The sequence below is a fragment of the Dioscorea cayenensis genome, unplaced genomic scaffold (assembly GCF_009730915.1).
Source record: "Dioscorea cayenensis subsp. rotundata cultivar TDr96_F1 unplaced genomic scaffold, TDr96_F1_v2_PseudoChromosome.rev07_lg8_w22 25.fasta BLBR01000835.1, whole genome shotgun sequence".
In the NCBI taxonomy this organism is placed as follows: Eukaryota; Viridiplantae; Streptophyta; class Magnoliopsida; order Dioscoreales; family Dioscoreaceae; genus Dioscorea; species Dioscorea cayenensis.
In genome coordinates this window covers 36-22,550 of record NW_024087226.1, presented here as the reverse complement: position 1 = coordinate 22,550, position 22,515 = coordinate 36, and the positions used below count along the sequence as shown (strand labels likewise).

At 34.7% G+C, this 22,515-nt stretch overlaps 3 protein-coding genes and 1 pseudogene across 6 annotated transcripts; 2 read left to right on the top strand and 2 right to left on the bottom strand.

Annotated features, from left to right (window-relative positions):
- Positions 1 to 657: 657 nt before the first annotated feature.
- Positions 658 to 2,316, top strand: LOC120255094 (putative hydrolase C777.06c; the record flags this gene model as incomplete). Its single annotated transcript, XM_039262992.1, has 5 exons — positions 658 to 734; positions 821 to 884; positions 986 to 1,036; positions 1,139 to 1,187; positions 1,834 to 2,316. Coding segments are annotated over 5 exons (360 nt in total), but the record flags the coding sequence as incomplete, so codon positions are not given.
- Positions 2,317 to 6,754: 4,438 nt separating this feature from the next.
- On the top strand, positions 6,755 to 8,144 carry LOC120255093 (protein indeterminate-domain 7-like). Of its 2 annotated transcripts, none has more exons than XM_039262991.1 (2): positions 6,755 to 6,862; positions 6,976 to 8,144. In XM_039262991.1, the coding sequence occupies exons 1-2, from the start codon at positions 6,766 to 6,768 to the stop codon at positions 7,968 to 7,970; spliced, it is 1,092 nt and encodes a 363-aa protein (XP_039118925.1). In that variant the 5' UTR covers positions 6,755 to 6,765; the 3' UTR covers positions 7,971 to 8,144. The 2 variants fall into 2 exon arrangements, with proteins under 2 accessions (XP_039118925.1, XP_039118924.1); XM_039262990.1 differs by having other exon boundaries at positions 6,970 to 8,144.
- A 1,299-nt stretch (positions 8,145 to 9,443) lies between these two features.
- Positions 9,444 to 13,570, bottom strand: LOC120255092 (calumenin-like). Of its 3 annotated transcripts, none has more exons than XR_005534900.1 (8): positions 12,740 to 13,570; positions 12,116 to 12,200; positions 11,977 to 12,042; positions 10,878 to 11,036; positions 10,702 to 10,798; positions 9,858 to 9,987; positions 9,661 to 9,777; positions 9,444 to 9,517 (listed from the first exon to the last, which is right to left on the bottom strand). XR_005534900.1 is itself a non-coding variant. In XM_039262988.1 (7 exons), the coding sequence occupies exons 1-6, from the start codon at positions 13,284 to 13,286 to the stop codon at positions 9,865 to 9,867; spliced, it is 1,077 nt and encodes a 358-aa protein (XP_039118922.1). In that variant the 5' UTR covers positions 13,287 to 13,570; the 3' UTR covers positions 9,589 to 9,777; positions 9,858 to 9,864. The 3 variants fall into 3 exon arrangements, 1 of the variants encoding a protein (XP_039118922.1); XR_005534899.1 differs by having other exon boundaries at positions 9,505 to 9,587; XM_039262988.1 differs by lacking the exon at positions 9,444 to 9,517 and having other exon boundaries at positions 9,589 to 9,777.
- Positions 13,571 to 15,763: 2,193 nt separating this feature from the next.
- LOC120255091 lies at positions 15,764 to 19,245 on the bottom strand (annotated as a pseudogene).
- Between the last annotated feature and the right edge of the window lie 3,270 nt (positions 19,246 to 22,515).

Here is a 22,515-nt window from a genome sequence, read left to right as displayed (position 1 = left end):
TAAAATATGTTGGCACTTAGAGTGTTATTCGCTTTTCTTACAAGGTCAAGTACTTCTATTTTCTCAACAATCCACATTGTCTATCACTGGAATGTTGGAGGATTTTGCTGATTGTGAATAGTTTATACAGTTATGATAGAGTTATAGGGTGTATTTTTCTTTTTCTTGTTGAAGGTATGAAAAGCTAGATCCTTGACATGATCTTGCAGCCTGAGGGAAGTAATTTGTCTTGGGATGAGATTTAGCATTACTAAAAACTAAATTCAGGATTGTGGGATTAAAAGGAATTTGTTTAAGATGAATATATTACGAACTCTATATATAATTTAATAAACTAATTTTTTGTATAAAAATTTAAATCAATCCATGCATATGCATAGCATTTAAATTTTGTACAATTGAGGTATGCTACAAGGGCAACCATCTGTGAATCAAAACAATGTCTAAGTGAACCATTTACAATCTGCCATAGGAGTTATTCTACATACTTGTGTGATGATTTATGGTACACTTAATTACTTTATAGCAAGCCGGCTTCATCTGTAATCAGTTGCCCATAGATCATGATTGGTTTTGGTCCAAATAACTGTATTCTTTCTTCTTTCCTTTGTTTCTTTCTGTCCTTGTATGTCTAAGTTGTTGCATGTAATTGGTTAGGTTACACCTTTGCCTGTGTGGCATGGAAAAGGTTACCGTTCCCTTGGTTTTCGGTTTGGTGATATCTGTTACATAAGGTAATTCTAAAATTTATTTGTTTCTGGCATTAACTAGACATTTCTTTCTCATTCATCATGATTTTTATTTGACATATATGTTGCAGTGATGTTAGTGATATTCCAAGAGAGACATACCCACTCCTTGAGAACTGTGACCTTCTTATACTGGTATGGTGTATGTGGTTGATACTTGATATAATACCTGAGTTTAGATGGTGAATTTCTTGTTATACGTATGATATTTTGTAAATAATAGAATTGGTCTTCAGGATGCACTAAGGCCAGATCGTTCTTCTTCAACACATTTTGGACTACCAAGGGTTAGTAACAACTTGTTCTCCATATTATTCTTCTTTTTCTATTCACTCTCATTGTTATTTATACAAAGATTTTGAACTGAACTTCAATCTATACATAATCAGGCTCTGATGGAAGTCCGCAAGATACAACCAAGGAAAACACTGTTTACTGGTACAACTTCGTTATCATCTATTATACATCAAATCATGTCACTGGATTCGTCTTGCTTTTTAGAGATTTAACATATATCAATATTATAACATATTCAATGTGCATCCTCTAGAAATTTTCTTTTGTTTTTCCTTCAAGATGCCTTCATTTATTTATTTATTTATTCCTTCTGGACATCTTCAAACTCAGAAACCCCTGATAATACTCTTTTCAATAAGAAACCTAACTGACCTGTTTAGATCACAAAGCACTTTCTAAATCAACCTTTTTGATCTTTTACCATATTTACAATTTGATATGGCAAGTCTTGGACCACGGCATGCGTGTCCCATGTTTCTAGTATTGTATTTTATCTATCATTTTCCATCCTTTGTTTTATACATGATGGTTATCTTCCAATCTTCTCTAGCTTGATTTGTCACAGCACTGTCATAATTACATTAAGCACACTGTCTTAAATTGCAAGAAGCTTGCCATCCCACTCTCTTAAATCTGAACTTTAATTTTCTGAAACTTTATACAAGTTCAATGTTATTTTCAGTAATTTGTCTGCTCATTAACATATCTCACTTCTTTCTAATCTGAAACTTCATAATGTTGTTTTTGCAACTTAGTTTGGGTATTTGTTTGATTTGATTTTATTAAGGGATGATGCATCTGATGGATCATGATAAAGTAAATGAAGATCTTTCCAAGCTGAAGGAAACAGAGGGTCTGGACATTCAGTTGAGCTATGACGGGCTACGGTTGCCTGTGAATCTGTAGAATTCTTTTCGCGGTTTTCTCATACAAACTTGAAAGTATGAAGACATTGCTCCTTTGAAATTGAGGATGTGAGTCCGGCAAATGAGACGATGCCATTTGATGATTTCTGAAGTATTGCATCAAGATGATTGCAAAATTTGAGCTAAACATCGTATCTTTACAGGCGGATTGGTGTGATCCTGATTTTGACATTAGTTTTTGAGGATCATGTGTACACTTGAAATAATTTTATCCCCTGATTAAACTTCTTGTCGCCATTTGAACTTGTACCTTCAAAATTGAGGATTCAATAAAAATTACATCGATGTTGTTTGAGTCAACATTTTGTATTACAATGATGATACATAAACTCGAAGTAATAGTATCACCAATTGAACTTCTTTTTCTTGATAATTTTTTCATTGATTTTGACAATTTATTTGAACATATGTAACTGTTAATATAATGTGCATTTAACTACTTATCACTAAGATGATTATAATATATGAATTGCTGATTTTTTTTTTTTTTAATTACTAGCTTTGTTCATATCAAACAAAAGGATATCTTATTCAATCTTATAAAATGAGCACAGAGCCCTGCCATTAAACTCAACTGGTAATATAAAAATCCTTTGCTGTTGACCTTCTTATTCTATGATTAAATTAAAACACCACAAACTTACAAGTTTAGATGATAATTATATTATTTTTAGTATAAGAAAGATAATTATAGTTAATTAATTTAGTAAAAGAGATGATGGATTACTTTGTTTGAAAGTTATTTTGTCTGTAATGTATAGTTCATTAGGTCATTAGAAGAAGGCCAAAAAGTAATAATAACAAACAAAATAACTAAGAAGAACTAAGAATTACTTTATGAGCTCATTCTCCAACACAAAATTTCCCATAATAATAAAGATGAATGGAACAGAGAGAATGCAACAAAGTGATTAGCTTGTTGAATATTAAAAATTAATTAGTATTTAGTTGGTAATTTGTTTGCGTAAAAAGTGAATGAAAATATTATAGTTATATGCCGTGATAAGACATTAGGGATGCCAACTTTAAGTTCAAATCAAAAAGCCCAATCATGGTGAATTTTATTTTTGTAGGCTATGCACTAGCCTTTTTGTTCCCCTATCAATGAGTGACTTTTCTATGCATTATTATTATTATTATTATTATTATTATTATTATTATTATTGACACTAAACTTTTTCCGGTTTCACACAATTTTTTAATTTTATGAGGAGTTTAATAATATCATATATAAAATAATATAATTAAACAATGTCACCAATGAAATTATTTTATACTTTGGATTTATAGATTTATACATTTATTACATAAATAATTAGATAAATTAATGGTTTTAATTATTAATATTATAAATAATATAAATAAAAACTTAAATGTTATTAAAATATTAAAATTATTTTTGAAACTTTAGGAGTAGATTATCGTCTACTTTAATAGTATAAGTATAGATGTGTTACTTTTCTATTATTATTATTATTATTATTATTATTATTATTATGGTAAATTGTAACAGCATGTAAGTTCTTGATAATGCAAAAAACCGCAGATTGATTTTTGTCCTCAACACTTCCTTTTGAATCCTGATGATTTTTAAAACCCCAAACATCTAATAGTAGAGTCGATAGAGTTAATTTGGAGATTTTTGACTAAATGGTGACATCACATGCATTGGGAAGTTACGGCGAGTGTGCGCCGATGCGGCTCGCTATAATGCTTGAGTACTGACGAAGTTTCTATTTGAAAAGCGAAAGCTTCTATTTAAAATACGAGGTATGAAGTATACCGCTTTACGAAGTTTCTGCTTAAAAATGAGTGTTTCTATTTATGAGTTTTGTGTTTATCAGCTTTTCTCGCTTAAGTTAAAAGCTATTTTACATGCTTTAAGAAAAGAGGGCTTCTGTTTATGAGGGTCTCTATTTACGCAAACGAGCTCTGCATTTGTTAAACGAGTATTTGCTTTATGAAGTTACTCATGCTTAAGAAATGAGTTTTTGTGGTGTATTTAACACAAAATCTCTCTCTGATTACGCTTGACCTGCCGCGGATGACAAGACAGCAGCTCTGTCAGCGTCGGCGTTCTACTGCATCTGACCCGAGGTTTTCGACGTGCTCCGGGAGAGAAAAGTCTGCATGGCCTCGATCGCCTCGGCCGACGACGAGGAGCATGCGGTCTTCGAGGGTGGCAGCGATTTAAGAAGATGAAAGAGATGAGGCTCGGCCCGGCGGGGAAGAGGGCCGACGAAGGCGAAGCGAGCGGGCGGGGATCGAACTCGTCGGTACCCATACCGCCGCAGTCTCCTCCGCTCGCCACTAACTTAGGCGCATGGATCGAAACCGTGAATGATCTCAACCCTAGCCTATGGTCATATCCATGATTCACGGTCTCACGCGATGACCGGGTGCTTGCTTCGAGTCGACCGTCGCCTTTATCCTGACAGATGTACGCCACCAAGACTCACTCACGCGACCGCCGAGGAGCGTCCAGCAGCCGGATCGCGGTAACGCCGATAAAGATTTTCCTTTAAGACCCACACGTAGCGAGTGCCGCCACGATCGCATCGCCGCCGATCTCGGAGCTCGCGACTAAGTTGCTCACGCCGAGATCGGTGACGATGGAGATACTGCAACGTCGACGACGGCGGCTTTTCTGCTTACGAGGTCTTTGCTTAAAGCACAAGCTCTACATGCTTAAGCAAAATGAGTTACTCCCATGCTATACGCTGCTCGTCTTTTGTTTAACTGCTCTGAAGTTTCGCTTTAATGCTGTGGCGCTTACGTCTTTAAAAGTCTCGCTAAATATCGCTGCTTTCTATTTAAATACGTATGCAGCGGCCAAGCATTAATCGAGTTTTATATCCGGGATTAATTTATCCATGTAAAGAGTTTGTTTTTGTGTTTAAATATTAACGCTTTTGTTTAAAAATGAGTTTTAATACGCTTACGACGTTTTATGCTTAAGAAATGAGCGTTCTGTTTAGAAACGACTCTCTGTTTAGAAATGAGTACACGACAGAAAACTGAGAATAGAAATCTATGTATCTAGAGAGGTTTGAAGCGGCGATGCATGGAATTTCATAAATGCGAGGGTAAAAAGTAAAGTCAATACGGGAAGCGTGTGCGAGGGTATCGCACCAAACTTCGCGAAATTTGTTTGGGAAGTTTCTAGAGTGTCGAGATGTGACTAATCCTTATTATTATCGTTATGACTCTAATGGCATGATAAATATGGGTTTTACAGAAAATGTTTGTCATTTTTTTATTTTAATTCTGTTTGTTACTTTGAAACAACCTTTGATGTTTTAACTAAAAATAAATATTTTTTTGTCCTTTTGTTTATATAGAATATATTTTGTAATATATGCATATTAGATATAAAATCACTTTTTATTGAATGAATAAAAGAGCTTTATTTTAAAATAAAAATATATATAATTGGTTTTAATCATGAAACACAAGATATGGGACTATATATATATATATATATATATATATATGATATATATATATATATATACACACACAATAGGCCACAAGAACCCTTTATTTGAAGGGTACTTGCCCTTAAAACAATATATGAACAATACCATGGTGTTGTTTTTAACCTTTATTTTTACCACTTGACTAAAACGAGTGTTAGCTGATTTTATATTACTTATATAAAAATTTAAAAAAGTAATTTATTTCTAGGTGGAAATAATCTCTAAAACCAGAGGGGTGGCAAAGGTTTCAAGTACTCAGCGAGTAAAAACTATAAATAATAAATTCTATTATCTGTAATAAACTCTCAAATTTTGTGTCCCACAACAAATTCTAAATAAAGTTTAATATCTTTATATGAAATCACACATTCCTTTAAAAACCAATATAGCTATAAAAAACAAAAGTAACCTATGAAATTATAGGATATTTAACCATGCATGATTGGTAGCTCTGACCAAAACACTGCATGCATCACCATGTAAAAAGTAATGCATTACTATACACATCCCATTAACTTGACAAGTTTTTCTACAGTAAGTAAACAAATATATATATATATATATATTATATTACTCTTTTTGTTTTTCTAGATAAGCATAGGGAACAACAAAGTAAAAGACAGCCAAGTCCTACATCACAGAGAGAGAGAGAGAGAGAGAGAGAGAGAAGACTAGGGTTGTGTAGGGTTTGGCTATTGAATGGGTGGAGAGGATTGCACTCTTGTTTCCTTCTCTCTCTATCTATATATCTTTCTATAAAACTTTCCCTTGTTTGTTGTTTTCTTCTCAGAGAGTTTGTTCAACTAGTAATCATCTGTTTCTTTTTTTATTTTTCTTTTTTTTTTCTTTATGACAATGTTTTTATGAGTTTTTATATCTAGTGCTTGTCTTGTGGCTGTTGGATTCTTTTTCAGTGTCTTTATTTGTTTGCACACTCATTTAGTATGTTTTGAGGAACTTCAAAGCTCTCTTCTTCTTCTTCCTTTTCCTTGTAATAATATTTAATGAGATGTTTTGCAGTGTTTGATTCAGTTCCATTTGCCACTTTTTCTTTCTTCTTTTTCATGTCCTAAGAAAGTCTAGTTGTAATTGTAATTGTTGTAGTAGTAGTAGTAGTAGCTAGTACTAGTGGTGGTGGAAATAATTCTATCACCTTTACTTGTATATATATATATATATATCTTTCTACTTTTCTTTCAACTTTTATAGAATGGATATTCATCAGAGATGCATCTTCTCTCATTCTTGAGCTTTGATAAAAAGGAAAAACTATAGTTCTAGAAGGAAGAAGAAAGGAAAACCATGTCCAATAATATGATCACCACAACAACTGCTGCATCAATGGAAGCAAGTGGTGCTGCTTCATCAACTCAAGTTCTCAAAAGGAAGAGAAATCTCCCAGGAAACCCAGGTCTGTGTTTTTTTAATTTCTAATTCTAATGAAGAAGAAGAAGAAAAAAAAAAGAAATGTTATATATATCTCATGAGTGTATTTATTTGGTTATTTTTAATCTTAAGACCCAGATGCAGAAGTGATAGCACTATCACCAAAAACCCTCATGGCAACAAACAGGTTTGTGTGTGAGATATGCAACAAGGGATTCCAAAGAGACCAGAACCTGCAACTCCACAGAAGAGGTCACAACCTGCCATGGAAACTCAAGCAAAGACCAACAAACAAAGAGGTGAAGAAGAAGGTGTACATATGCCCAGAAGTCTCTTGCATCCACCATGACCCATCTAGAGCTCTTGGAGATCTCACTGGGATTAAGAAACACTACAGCAGGAAACATGGTGAGAAGAAGTGGAAATGTGACAAGTGCTCCAAAAAATATGCTGTTCAATCTGATTGGAAAGCTCACACAAAGATTTGTGGCACAAGAGAGTATAGATGTGATTGTGGGACTTTGTTCTCAAGAAGAGATAGTTTCATAACTCACAGAGCCTTTTGTGATGCATTGGCTGAAGAGAGTGCAAGATCAATACCATCTTCTTCTTCTACTGCTGCTTCTGCTTCTGCTACTCATACTCATACTAGTACTAGTGCTGCAAATGCTTGCCAACAAGTTGGTTTTGGTAACCAAGTGGAGTATTTTCATGAGTATTCATATGAGAATAATAAGCACTTGGGAAAAGCTGCAGGTTCTGGGCATTTGTCAGCTACTGCATTGCTGCAAAAAGCTGCAGAAATGGGGGCAGGCAGTGGGAGGACACAAGAAAGTACTTTGATGGCTGGTCATACATCTTGCAGTGGTTTGTCTGTTGCAGGGTTTGATGGATCATTTGAGGGAGTTTTTGGAGAAAGGAGAAGGCATCATGGACTTCTAATTGGTGGTGGTGGTGGTGGTGGTGGTGGTGGAGGAGGGGATCATGAAAGAGGTAGTATGACTAGAGATTTCTTGGGACTTAGAGCTCCCATTTCTCATAGAGATATTTTTAGCTTTGCTGCAGGGTTTGATCCTTCTTGCATCAACTCCAACTCTTCTACTTCTTCTTCTTATCATGAACAACCACAGTGATTACAATTACTCTTATTATTGTTATCAAGTAATTAATTATCAAGAGAAATACTAAATTGTGTATGCATGTTATGTTATTGCTTCTAAAGTTTCTTTCTTTTTTTTGGTTGTGTTGTTTTGTTTGTTGTTGTTGTTAGTGTTAAGTGAATAAAAAGAGAAAGGGCTTGGCATGCATGTCTCTTGTTTCTTTTTTTCTTGTTTTCTTGTTTTCTGTTTTCATTCAAGCAATTTCATCTAATTAAGCAAAGATATATAGTTCTACTTGTTAATGATGTTCATATATGTTCATGAGCTTAAGTTGAAACAGGAGGAGGAGGATTAATAATCAAATTATGTTTTATTAGAGGTTTTGTTAGTTGTCATTGAAAAGGAAATACGACAAAGCATCTTGGAAAGGTAGAAAGTTAGAGAAAGACATGCAGAAAAAGTAGACCCGTTGACATGAGAGAATAAGTATATATATATATACATAAAATTTGAAATACCAATACAAGTAAAAATACTAGATACTAGATTGGATTGGCGTCAAAAATAAAAGATAAAAAGTAAAAAAATAAAATAAAAAAAAAAAGAAGAGAAAGAATAAAACTGAAGTAATAAGAGTGAGGGAAGAGAGATTGAGATCTGGAATCCAGCATAGCACCGACTAAGTCCAACATGTCACATTAAAGTGGGACCAAGACTGATTGGCATATCACGTATAGGTATATTATAGAGCCCCATCCAAACCAAATTATCAATGACTTTGCACCTTGCCAAACCCCTGTCTCTATATAATATAGTCTATAGCCAATCAAACTAGAGGCCATTTCATCTCAATAACCATCATTTTATTTCATGCTTTTACACAATATTTAGTTACTTATGATTGAATCCAAAATATTAATTCAATACAACTGTTTTTCCTCCCCCACAAGTATGTACTTTATGAATCATGATGTCTCTTTTTACAATTTCAATTTGAAGTTGGTGGTAAAAAGCGTTTTTTTAAGTTGAAAAAACTTGCTTAGAAATATATATATATATATTATAAATTGTAACACTGACTATCATAATTACATTCAAAGAAGGCGTGTGGAAAACTTGGGATTCCTTTTTGAAGTTTGAGGGCCCCACATTTTGTGTTTCCCAGTAGACTATGTACCACCCCTCCATTTCCATGCATTATTTGTGCTCTTCACGTGCCAAGCCATATCTCACTTCTTTCTCAAAATCAACTTTTGAGTCTGATTAGTCCTCATGATTAATCATAAACAAGTTGTTAAATGAATGATAATTTTATCATTATCATAGTTTTATTTTATCCAACATCTATATTTAAGGATGATTAAAAGAAAGAGAAGAAAAAAAAAAAAAAATCAAGCAAAAGAAAGGGCCTTCCCAATTATTCAGAAAATTAGAAAGCAAATTAAGAAAAAAATTTTTACATCCTTAGAGCAAAATTAAAGAGAAAGCAATAATCTAAAAAGCATACAAATTATCAGTTATCAGTGTAGTGATGTTTCATCAGCTATAATATAGTACACATGCTCAATCAATTAGATCAGCTGCAGAGCACAATAAACAGAATAAAGAATGAATCCGTCGAAGAAAATCGAATATTACAGAACCTACTCTCTGCAGAAATTTTACATTGTAAATAAATTTTAATAGTTAATAAGCAGAATGAGCAATGTTGTGACACACTCACCAACAACTATGACAAAGAAAACCACATTTGAGGATGAACTAAGAGGGAAAGACTGCCATTTCAGCAACATCATTGATCATTCTATGGTTCTTCCGTGTTTTGTTTTGTTACAACAACCTAAAAATGTTTGGACGGAAAGAACTTATCATTATCGTAAATGATGACTTAACAATAATAGTATGGTTTGTGTCACGCACCTGATAATTAGCGGAATTCATCGTGATAGTCACTGTCATCATCGTCCTCGGTGAAAATTGAACTATAGAATACATACGGGTGCTCGACCATCTCTTTCAAACTGAGTTGGCCATCTTTATCTGCATCTGCCTGGAAAGTGAGGAAGCATTGTGTTTAATCACTTCAAATGGGACGACAAAGACATCACAAAAAGAACATTTTGGATTTGTTAATCATGTGCTAAAACGTAGGAAGGATCAGTAAACAATCCACAAAAAAAGAAAATTTTTTTGTAAGAGTTCAACAAATCCAAACAACTAGGCAGAACATCAACTATAGCAAGCTGGCAAACAAATTTAGGAAGCAATGGTGTTGTAGGACTAGTGTATCAGATGAGGGAGAACAAGCAACAATCAGACAAAGAGCATACCAAATGATGTATACAATCTGGATAACCATAGCAAGAATGCCTTACAGACAAAGATCTGGGGATTGACAATGCGGTGAAGGATTCAACCATGAGATTAAGGGCTAGAAAATTGGAGAACATGTACAACCAACTAGCCTCCTAAGGAGAAAAGTTTCGACCAATTGGGGATTTCCCATTGATAACATTAGTAGTCGTTGGTTGTCCGATGACTAAACATTAGCCTTTCAAAGTTGTCTCTTGGTAAAGTGTTGCAATAAAGTCACCGTTTATAGTAAATGTTAAGGTTAAGTATGTTTGATTACAAATACAAGTCATAACCAATACCAATCACGAAAAAGTATTTACCAAGTTGAGAGAACTGAAGATGCCTGATTGGTGATTCACAGATTAATAGGGGGAAAAACAATGAACAAATGAACTTCACTGATCATTACCTGTGTTATCACATACTCAGCTTGTTGTTTTGCATAGTAACGCTCCGAAGGGTGAAGATTACCGATTACAGGAATCAGTTCATCAACAGACAGAAACCTGAAAAGCACACAGTGAGGCTGATTGCCTGAGCATCAGAAATGAGTTTATCTGCACCAGTAGAAATTTAAACATGTACCCATCATTATCTTTGTCAAGTTCTTTAAATAATTTATTAGCTGGTGCCTCCATTGAATCTGACTGATTGTAAGCATCTTCATAATTCCGGATTGAGTCAAACAAGCCATGGAAATACTCCTGAAAGTTTAGCTTCCCATCATTATCTTTGTCTCTCTCCCTGAAAATATGAATAGGAAATGAATAATGCTTTGCATGGAACAAGTGGATCATATTTTTATGACCAAACGCTAGCAGGAAGACCAACACAAGGAAAATTTATTGAGCCAACAGTTTTGATGTTAGAAATATCACATTCGAATAGAGCATCAGATCAACAGGAAGTTGCATTTTTGACTCACCAATGGTTGTCATTACATACCATTACTTGGCAATTAAATTCTATTTATCCATCCTGATCTCAAGGAGAAATTATTCAAACTCTTTTTTATTTTTCTAAACAATTCATGTGAAATTCAAAATGGTCATATTCCACAGATAAACAACAATCACAAGGAGCAACATAAAACCAAAAAAATGCATATCTTGAATCTCAACTTTGACATCGAGTTTCAAAACATATCACCTGAATGCTCTATATTCTTTCCCGTAAAATCTAATGGAAACAAGAATACCAGTCCCTTGGAAAAGAAATCCCAAAGTTTATAAAGATGTTTCCTCTTTGTACAGATGTTCTCCAAAATCTATCTACAAAACTAATAACCCAATATTTCCAAACTTCATGACAAATCCATTGGACAACCACCTCGTTATAAAGGGCACCGAATTTTCCACATCCCTTGTATCCAACTCAACTAGAAAATTCTTAATACACATATTTTTACTTCCAGTCAAGTGCTGTGTTTGCTAGCATCAAATTATCACATGCCTTTACATTGGCAGGTCTCATTTGAACTTACTGCAGTTATAGAGTACAGAACAAAGAAAAACAGTGAAGTCATTGATCCACTGTTGTCATACTAGCTTGCTCATATTACTAGCCTATATCCTAAAGATATTCATCCAAGTATGGTTATAACTACAAAAGCAAACAAGCATGCATAAAAATAAATAAGTAACTCTGTTTTATTCCAACCACTTTTAAATGATAAAGGTTGCACCTTATCTCTTCTTTGCACAACCAATGAATCAGCTTGGGGCTACTGCTATCTGCTGGATGGAGGAAGCTGGAGAAGTGTCACCAAAACAGATTAGTGACAGAGACTTCTTGAAAAATAAGTAAATGCAGACAAAACTTACTCATTAAATTCAGTGAGATTTAAAACACCATTCCCATCTACATCTGAAGCATCAAAGTGCTCTCTCTTCCACCAAGTTGAGCCATCTGACAACAAAACATAAATCCACTCAAAACACAATCTGTAGGAAACGGGTAATATTTGTATGAACTCATCACCGAAACATTATGTTTTCAGATTAAGTAAACTTCTTTTAGATCATACATGAGTTGAAACATTCATGCCTCATGAAAACAATAGAGAAACACCAAAGAATCCTAGACACTAGCACATTGTTTAAATTATATCCACTGCAGTTAAAAAAAGTTGATATCAATAAAATTGGGTCTGCAAATCTAAGATGTGCCATATCCTGCCATAAAACATCATCATCAATAAACCTAAAAACAGAACAAAAATATCAACCTAAGTGTCACTATATTGATGTTAATTCAAGCAATAAGATCCACAAAAGACCACAACTTTCCAGTACCCACAATTCCACTGGAGAACCAGATTCAATCCTAATAATTCAGAGCTGGATCTCACGAACAAATTTCTCATTTTTTTTTCAGCTATAAAGATCAAACCCCGAGAAAACATCAAATTCCAAGTAAAATTAAGAAACAGAGAACATCTCACCGACCTTCAGCATTCAGAGACCAGGACGGCGGCTCATACTCGTCAAACGAAACGAACCCATCGTGATTCTTGTCGTGCAGATCCATGTCCCTCTTTGTCCGGTGCATCACCTCACGTCCGGCCTGCTGAAGATTCCAATCCGTGAGTTCATCCAGGCTGATGCGGCCGTCAATCGGGGCGACATCGATCTTGGGGAACAAGAGGACAATACGGTGAGTGACATTGAATCGATCCTCATCATTGATGTAGTCCTCGGCGTCAATAAAGTCCTCCCATTCCGGCTGGGGTTCGTGGCCGGGGGCGGCGGGCATGTCAAAGTGGGTGCGCTCCCACTCGCGATCATCACGGTGAAGCTCGATCTCAGCAATAAGGGGGTCGAAAGGTGCGGCATGGTGGCGACCAGGGGGTGACGGCGGGGCGGCGGGATCGCGGAGTTTGAGGCGGCGGTGGGAGCCGTGGTGATGGAGGCGGGAAGAAGGAGAGTAAGAGGCGAGGAGGACGAGGAGGAGAAGGCCGAGGGTCACGTATACGAAGGCAGAGAGGGTCGCCATTGATGGATGGATGGAGCTCCGGCGAGAAGCCGATGCCGGCGAGGGATCTCGCGCGGTGAGAATGGGATTAGGTTTACCGCCGGGGATGGCAACGTCGAAGATGCAAAGCTTTCTTCAAAGCTCGACATTGATGCCCAATTGGGAATTGCCACGTCACTGAAACTGACGTCACCTGGCTTAAACTATCTATGTAAAATATGAACTCAGTGAAAGTGCGTTTTAGTCCTCGGTGCAGACCAGAAAGTGATTTTAGTCCTCGTAACTAAATTGAGTTCAATATCGACTTTCGATGCTATTTTTATTTTTTACTAATTCTAATATTTCTTCCATTAATTTGAGTAAAATATTAATTATTTAGATAATTTGGATTGAATAATGATATTCATCACGTCGGTTTCTTTTTCTAATAAAAATAACGTCGGTTTCTTGTTCAAAATATGTTTGCATGCCTATTTTTATAAATATATATATATATATTCCAGTGTAAAGTTAATATTTACAAAAAAACACCTTTATAATGGAGCATATTTACATAAAAAAACCCTTATACAAATTCATATTTGTATGTAAATATATATAAAAGTTTGTATGTGCATGTACACTGCTATGAAATTGCATATTTTTTTACATATATCTATAGTAAAAAAATACATTTACATTACATATACTTATATCAAAAAGAATTTTGGTGTATATTCACAATGAAAAATCAGATATGCTGCATGTATACCTTTTGTAAAAAGTGCCTAAAATAAACATGCTGAGGTTGTTGGACAATTAATTTAAACTTAATTTAGATTTAAGAACAAAAATTGACTTTTTGCCATATTTGTTTTGACCAAAAGTTGGCATTCGGCAGGGCTGAATATGGAGGATTTTAGGATTAAAAAAATAGTAAAGAATTATAAGACTTCAAAATAATCAGGGACTCATAAGTAATGATATTTTTAACAAATTAAATCAACAAGCAAAACCAGATTTGTCAACGGGATAGCCCAATCACAGTATTGTTTATATACTGTTTATGCATTACATACTTTGAATGTACCTCCATCTCTATATATTTGTGTGCACTACTTCTGTATTTATTTGTTTCTCCAATAATTTTTTAAATAGAAGCATTTTGTTGCTTATTAGTAAATCAAATTTTATATAATCTGGTCCGTGCGTGATATATAAGTAAAAAATCATTGTGTCATAATAGAGATAATGAAACTATTAACTCCATATTCTTTAATTAACGAGATAATATTCATTCTTTGTAAGTATATATATATATATATATATATATATATGAGGACCCATCATCTAGGGATGTCCATAATAACCACTCGGATAAGAATCGACGTGCCTTATCCTTATAAATGATAGAAACCGCGTTTTACTGATGTTGTGACAGATGATCATGAATCGTAAAAAGATGTGCAGTGTTTATATAGACAATCAACCATTGGATGATGATCCAACGGCTAAGATTTAAAACGTCCCTAGATGATCTTTTCTTATATATATATATTTCTGAAAACCACAACCATGCAAGGTTGTCGGGACCCGGATCGGCCTACGGCTTCAACCGGAAAAACCGAGACCGACCATGTGGCTGACCGGGTATACCCGATTGACTCGGGTATTAAAAAGCGCAGTATAACCTCGGTGACCTGGGCAGGTTCAACCGGGAACCGGTTGACCCTACGTAGTCAATCGGGTCATAGATGTTTAATACAATATTTAATAATTTATTATTATTTTCTCATTAGAAACCACAAAATCGTGTATATTTATTAATATTAATTTATAATTTATAATCAATAAATAAAATTACAATATATATATATATATATATATCATAAACATACCAACAAAAATTAACATTTAAAAATAAAATATATTAATGTGTTATGTAAATACTTTCTAAAAATTTAATTTATTAAGAAAAATAAAAATAATAAATGAGTGTAATTTTTATTATAAAAAATATAAAAATTAAAGTATTCTAATTAAATAAAAATATAAGAAAACTTAAAAATAAAAATATTTCAATTGAGATATAAAAATTAGTGAATTAATTTCTTATTTATTTTAATAAAATCAACTAATAAACAAATAAATAAATAACACTGAGAGGAGTTTCGATAATTATATACTAATATATTAAATTTGTAAATATTTAAAAAAATATAAAAATAAATGACATAATTAAAAACCCTATCGTATATAAGGTCGTTTATCGATTTAAATATCAAATTTGAGTGAGGTTTTTATAATATAATTATGGGTTTAATATTATATTTTGCTCATTATTAATTATTATAATATTTTTATATTTAATTATCGAATTTTGGTTTCATCCCTCGGCTCGATCCGATGAACCCATCGACTCGACTCGCTTTAACCGGGTCTGACAACCTTGCAACCATGAACACTTAGCTAAATTGTACATTTGACCACTTAAGTCTCATGAGCAACGGACAAAACAATGATATCCCAACAACTAGTTCTATATATCCTTTAATTCAAAGGATCAATCAAGCTTAGTCCCCCAAAAAACAAAAATCACTTCAATGTATTCATCCACAAAAGATCATATATAAATCAACTAATCCCTTTCTGGTTTCCCTTCATGCTCCACTCTCTCCTTCAGGATCTTCACTCCCATGTACCTGCAAATAAATACAAACAAACTAACAAGTTCAGAGCCTAAAATAATTCATAAATATATATATATATATATATATATATATATATATATATATATATATATATATATATATATACATAGTACATGCATGTGTATATGTGTTTGTATGTATACCTTCCAAGCATCAGGACAGTGGCCTGAGGATTGGTGCCAGGAGAGGAATTGAAAGTAGAACTATCAATGACGCGTAAATTATCGACACCGAGAACACGGTATTTATGGTCTAGCACCTTGCCGGCATGGCATCCTCCATGGTAATGCCAAATGGTGATTACAGTGTCTCGACAGAATTGCTCTAATGAGGGCTGTGTCATTGGTGTTCTTTGGTATCAAATTCACATTGGCTTTTGACACTCATGTTGAGAAAGCATCTCCATGGTGATAGCATCATCTTCAATAAGATCAGCAAACTGTTTTGTTTGTATGATCTTCTCGATAGTACGAATACCGAGAACACAGCGATGGAGATCAGAAGGGTGGCTGAAGTAGTTGAAGGTGATGGATGGAGTGGTATCGATGTCGGTGTTTAGCAATGTGAGCTGACCGACAGAGAGTGGACCGTCGATCTTTTCTAGTATGAAGCCGCCTTGAAATGCCTCCATTGGGATTTCATGCTTTCTTTTTGCATAATCCTTTATAGAATCCAGACTTCTTTTGGCTTGGTGGAATGGTGGAGAGTTGTCCAATCTGTTAACAGACACAAGAACAAGATAACAATTAGATTTGATAGATAATAATATTCGGAAATGTGAATTGAAGAGGTTGATGATCAAATCACCTCGGCGGACATGATACCATGATGGCAATGGATGCTGTCTGAGGACTGGCCAAAGCCACTGCTGGCCTCAATGAAGGAACCGAATGTCGTAATTCCCACAGTTTCAATAAGGGACTGCTTGACAGGCTTCTTGGAAGGTATGAAGATGGAGTTCATGGGGTTGTCTGAAAGCCCTTTGCCGACATGGGGGTTGTTGAGGATTACCGTGATGTTTAGCTTCTGGAGATCATTTTTCGGACCAATGCCGCTCAGGAGCAGCAGCTGGGGGCTGCCTACTGTACCAGAAGAGACAATAACTTCACTTCGACTGTTGCCATTGACGAAAGCCCGGTGTAGGCGGCCACATTCATCCTTGAACAACACTCCTATCGCCTTCGGTCTCAGTCCTGTTGCATGAAGTTGGTTCAGGAATCAGGAACACCAATGGTAACTGAAATAACTGATTCAGTAAATGAGCTAATAATACCTTTAGTATCAAAAAGAATTTTCTGCACAGTGGCATGGAGTAAGACTTTGAGGTTCTTCGGGTTCCCGGCGAGAAGAAGATCAGCAGCTGTTCGCCGGAAGCCATGTTTGGTGAAGATAGTGCCCCCAATCTTAGTTCCATTGATGTGGTCATAAGTGTATCCATTGAAAGGAGAGATACCGGCTTGAAGAAGTCCATTCCTTAGTGCAGTTTGCCATGGTGCTAGCTTGGGCCACTGGACTATCTGCTTCTCAACCCATGGAAATGCTTCATTTACTAGGTCTAAATCCCATCCGGCATTCCTCACAAAGCTGAAAAAGATCAGGAAACTTGATGAGATGGCATGGTAAGTTCAGAAATTAATCTCTTGAGCTGCTCCTCTTTCCCAACTAATTCTTTTAATGAAGTTAATGTAGGTTTCTGCTTTTTGTCAATGTCAAGCTTCTAAAATTAAGAATAAACCGGTGAACGTAAACCAAACAAATGAGAAAGCAGTACTAGATCTTCAATCCACGAACGCAAACCAAACTCGAGTGTTGCTAGATCTTCAATCCACAAATAGCAACAACAATTGAAAATAATGGTGATTAGCCTAGAAAATGAAGTTGGAAAAAGAAAAATAAGTCAAGTCTTCTGTTCAACATCTTTCAATTCTAGTCCTTTATATTGTAAGAGGAAGGCAAAAATGAATAGAACTAAATTATACCTTAATTAACTTCTCAATAGCCGCAAAAATTAGATAAGAGCATTGATAATGCAGTACTGAATCTAGTTATGCATCAATTCATTCCTTTTTGTTTGAGCTAATTATGATCTGTTTAACCTCTATTCAAAATCATGATAGCCAGTTCAATCTCTATATCAACCAACCAACGAGAAATTAATTCTAGTAGCAAAGAATGCATGAAATTCCAAATCTCCAACAACACAAACTTTAAGGCAATTGTGATCATTCCTTTCAAGAAGAATTAGAGAAGAAGGGAGAATGCAAAGACATACCTTTGGCTGGCTCTGGAGTAGAAACCAGCATTAATGCAAGTTCCTCCTCCCAAGACCCTTGCTCTGGCATTGATGACTCCATCAGTGGATATGAATGGTTGTGAAGGAGAGGTGGGAGAGGTATCAGCCAGAGAAATATGGAAGTTCTGTAAGTAAGAGACATTCAAATTGCCATAAGGGGAGCCACCCCTCTCCAGAACAAGCACACTGTATTTCTTAGAGAGAGTAGCAGCAAGAGGGCAGCCAGATGTGCCTCCACCCACTATGATGTAGTCATACTCTTGTTCAGGTGTTGATGAGAAGCTGCTTGCTGTTCTGAGATATGAGTATTTGGATTTGGTTGGTAATTCCCTTCCTGCAAAATTCTTTTGTTATTACTCAATATAAAGTTCTGAACATAGTTTGAACTATGAAAGATAAAATCAAAACCAGCTTTCCTAGAAAGAGTGGTGATGAATTTGAAACTTCAACATAAGATATGGGGACAAGGACACAACAAAGAGAACATAAATTCACATGCAAAAACGTGAGCATTTTCTAAGAGGAAATGTTGTTCTCTATAGTCTATAGCCCATACACTTTGACGTTTACTCCATAATATGTGAAATTCTTAAAGATAAAAAATAAAAAAACACTCGCTCACACAACATATGAGCAGTAAAAACAAAAGAGAAAGTCATGAAACAGATTCTTAGAAAATGTTGTTCTCTATAGCCCACACACTTTGACGTTTACTCCGTATGTGAAATTCTTCAAGATAAAAAAATTTTTTAAAAAAAAAGAAGAAAGAAAACAACACTCACTCACACAACACATAAGCAATTAGGAAGACAATTTCACAAGCAGTAAAATAAAAGAAAAAAGTCATGAAACAGGCATTCAGGACCTTGAAATGATCTAAGTATGCTGAGAAAAAACAAGAACATGAGGAGATGTCCATCTCTCTTGCAAGCCATGAAAACAAAAGAAACAAAACTAAAAGCCTCACTGCTACTGCACACTATTTATATATCCAACCAATCTCATTCCATGTCACCAGCTCACTGGCCAATGGAAGTCTATGCAGATGAGTGGGGGTTGTGAAGTTGAGGCTATTACAGCCTCGGTGTCTTTAAGAGGAGGCTAACCTACAACAGCTAAGTCATTTATTGTTGGAAATGAATGCATTGTTGTAGCAAAACCAATGAGATGACAGAGGACAACTAACTACTCTTTCTTCTCCAACGGCCACCCAGATGTACGATGCCATTGAGCCTTGAGTACCTCTTGGTCCCAAAATGCTAAGAGCCCTCAAACATTTTCTTAATTTGAAGATTGCAATAACAAAGGACAACTAACAAAGGACGATTTGAAGATTAATTGCAATCCACTGCATTCGTTATCACAATCTACAAAATCGGTGCACAATAATGAGTTTTGCCACCTTAATTTGATAGTAAATGTCTAATCTTCTCTGTTTTTAGTAAACAAAACAAACTATTCATCTTACTTTCCAATCATCTCTTTACGTAATTCAGACGGAACTACAAAGGTTACAACTAAGTTTTTGATCTACAAGAGTAACATCAAAGACAAGATTCTTTTACTATTCATTTGCTGTCCTGCATTACCAGACTGCCATACAGCTTAGAAAATCCTCAAGGAAAAAGCCACAAGTTTCACACTTTGATAGGCTCACATCATCCTGAGTCCTGACACTACTCCATTCCACAATGTCTACCCATAGCCATAGGGAGAAGGTATACCATAACCCAAAGCAATAATAAGACTCACCAACCATTCTGAAGTTCCGTACTAGAACAACTGCTGCTGCTTTAGTGATAAATTCAAATAGTCATTTGAGGTTCAATGAGTTAAAGTGTTGTAATTTGCATTTAAAAACCGACAAATTCTTACAAACATAGAGCATAATGGTTTCATTTAATAGGTAGAGAGTAAGCACAACTTCCTCAGTTTATTGCAATTAATACGGAGGCAAGCGAGTGACCATCTTATGAAGGTTCTAGTAGATATCTTAAATGGTGCTCTAAATAAAACTGCCCATCTGCTAATCTTGGCCTCCTAAAAGATAAGAGAAGGTAGGTTCATTTATGAAACCCACATGCAGTGGTATCATTAAACAGATTACAGCATTGAAGGAGGTTGGATATTGGTTCCTTTGGTTCTCATTGGAATTGTAGGCGTTCTTTGCATCCAATATGACACTAAACAAAAGTTGATTGGGCGGTAGGTGGTCCTAGTTTTTGAAGCGGAAAGAAAAAACAACTCAAAATTCAATGACTAAAAGATTCACATTTCATCTCCAAGAAAATAGCTGCAGATAACTACTGTTTAAAGAGGACATTGACAGTGATGTCACAGAAAGCTGGCTGTTGATGAATTAACTGATGAGACATTCCAAGCTCTTATTACATATGTTCCTTCTTCTAACTTGATCTTTCACCTTTCAATTTATAATCAATGGAACACCAAGCTATGATAAATCGCTATTTATGACGGTTCAGCTCATTGGTCTATTAGCAAACTATGAAAATGGCATATAACTGCCTACTTAATTATGCATCCTGCAATAAAATTGACAGTACTAATTACTTACCTGAAAACAGAGGTTTAACAGCTCTGAGATTTGCGACACTATTACATTCTTTTCTATAGATAAATCATGCATTCCCAGATACTTCCTTTCTTTAATGATGATCAAGAAAAAGTAACTTTAATGATTATCAATTCAAGGCCTTCCAATGAACTCTATCAGCAGATAAATTTGAACACAAAGACATAACACTAAAAAATAAGTGAAGGGTTCGTAAAAGATTCAGCATTCATTCCTGGAAACAGGTAAACAAACCTGGAAACAGAAAACTGGTGGCAACTACACACTTAATTTCAGGTTAAAAGGCATCAGAACAATTGGTGATTAATAGAAAAAAATTCAAAACAGAAATAAAAGCTGTGCAAACTTCATTCAGAAATGCGAAGTTATTACAATTTCAATCTGGTCCATCCTTTTCAATGCATGCATTGTATGTTCATCCATTATAACAGTTAGTTGAGAATTTGTCCTGAATGCATTATCAATACATGCATACTGAAACTCTTAACACAAAACTCCATCTTCACGCAAGCAAAACTCCATTTTGACATGCCAGTTCGGACATGTCATGTGGTTTTCTGATAAACATAATAACAATATGAGTACGCAACTAGACAAGACTCTAGTCTCAGAGTTATTCTACTCAATCTTCTGCATGAGTACTGCAGGGTATCAATGGGCGTCAATCCCATAGCAGCTCCAGTCAATGACAATGTACTGACTCTAACTAAATGTCAAGATCATTAAACTGCAAAAAATCAGTGGATTTCAGTGTAGTGCAGACAACAGAGAATGGTTGAACCACTAGTTTCTGTTTACAGGATGGTAGATACAGTTGTAGTTAATTTGTCTATAATAATACCATACCAAGTAGTCAAGTACCAACATTGCAGCAGATACGTACCATGTATATGATTGAAAAAATATTGAATGGAACAAACACTTAAATGTCAAAGTTGAATAGCTCAACATATATATACTTCCTGTGCATTACGTATGTTTGAAATTTATGTTTAATGGCATGAGATGTATAAGAGCTTGCAGCTGCAAGTATTTGACACAATGAAGAATTTGATGGCTATGACCAGACATTAAATTATTTAATCAAGAATATGATTTAATACAAATACCAGAGTAACAATCACTAGATAGCCTATTGAAAGTCCCTTAGATCTCAAGGTTTTGCTTGCTAATTAGTTTTGTCTAGGTTGTGTTCTTGTTTTTTTGTTCTGTTTCTTCTTGTATTTCTGGTTCTTGCTTTGTTTATTTGTAATCTTAACTGTTTGTAAACGGTTTTTTATTTTAATAAATAGCTCTAAAAGCTCTTTCCCTCGATAATGGGTGAGTGATGCAAAGTTGAATCTCTTATGCTGTGAAAACATACTATAATTATATTAGGGTTATAAGACAAATAAGTTTACTATTGTGCGGTTGTGTTCATCGGTATTTATTTATTTATTTATTTATTTCATCTTATTTTTTTGGACAAAAAAATAGTTGCCATTAGTATCAAGTTATTAAACACTTATTACTAATAATAATCTATTTATACTATTGAAATAGATATATAATTTATCTGAAGAGTATTTTAATGGACAATTTTAATTTTTTTATTAATAATATTTAAATTTTTATTTATATTACTTATAATATTAATAATTAAAAAATATTAATTACACCAAATTATTTATATAA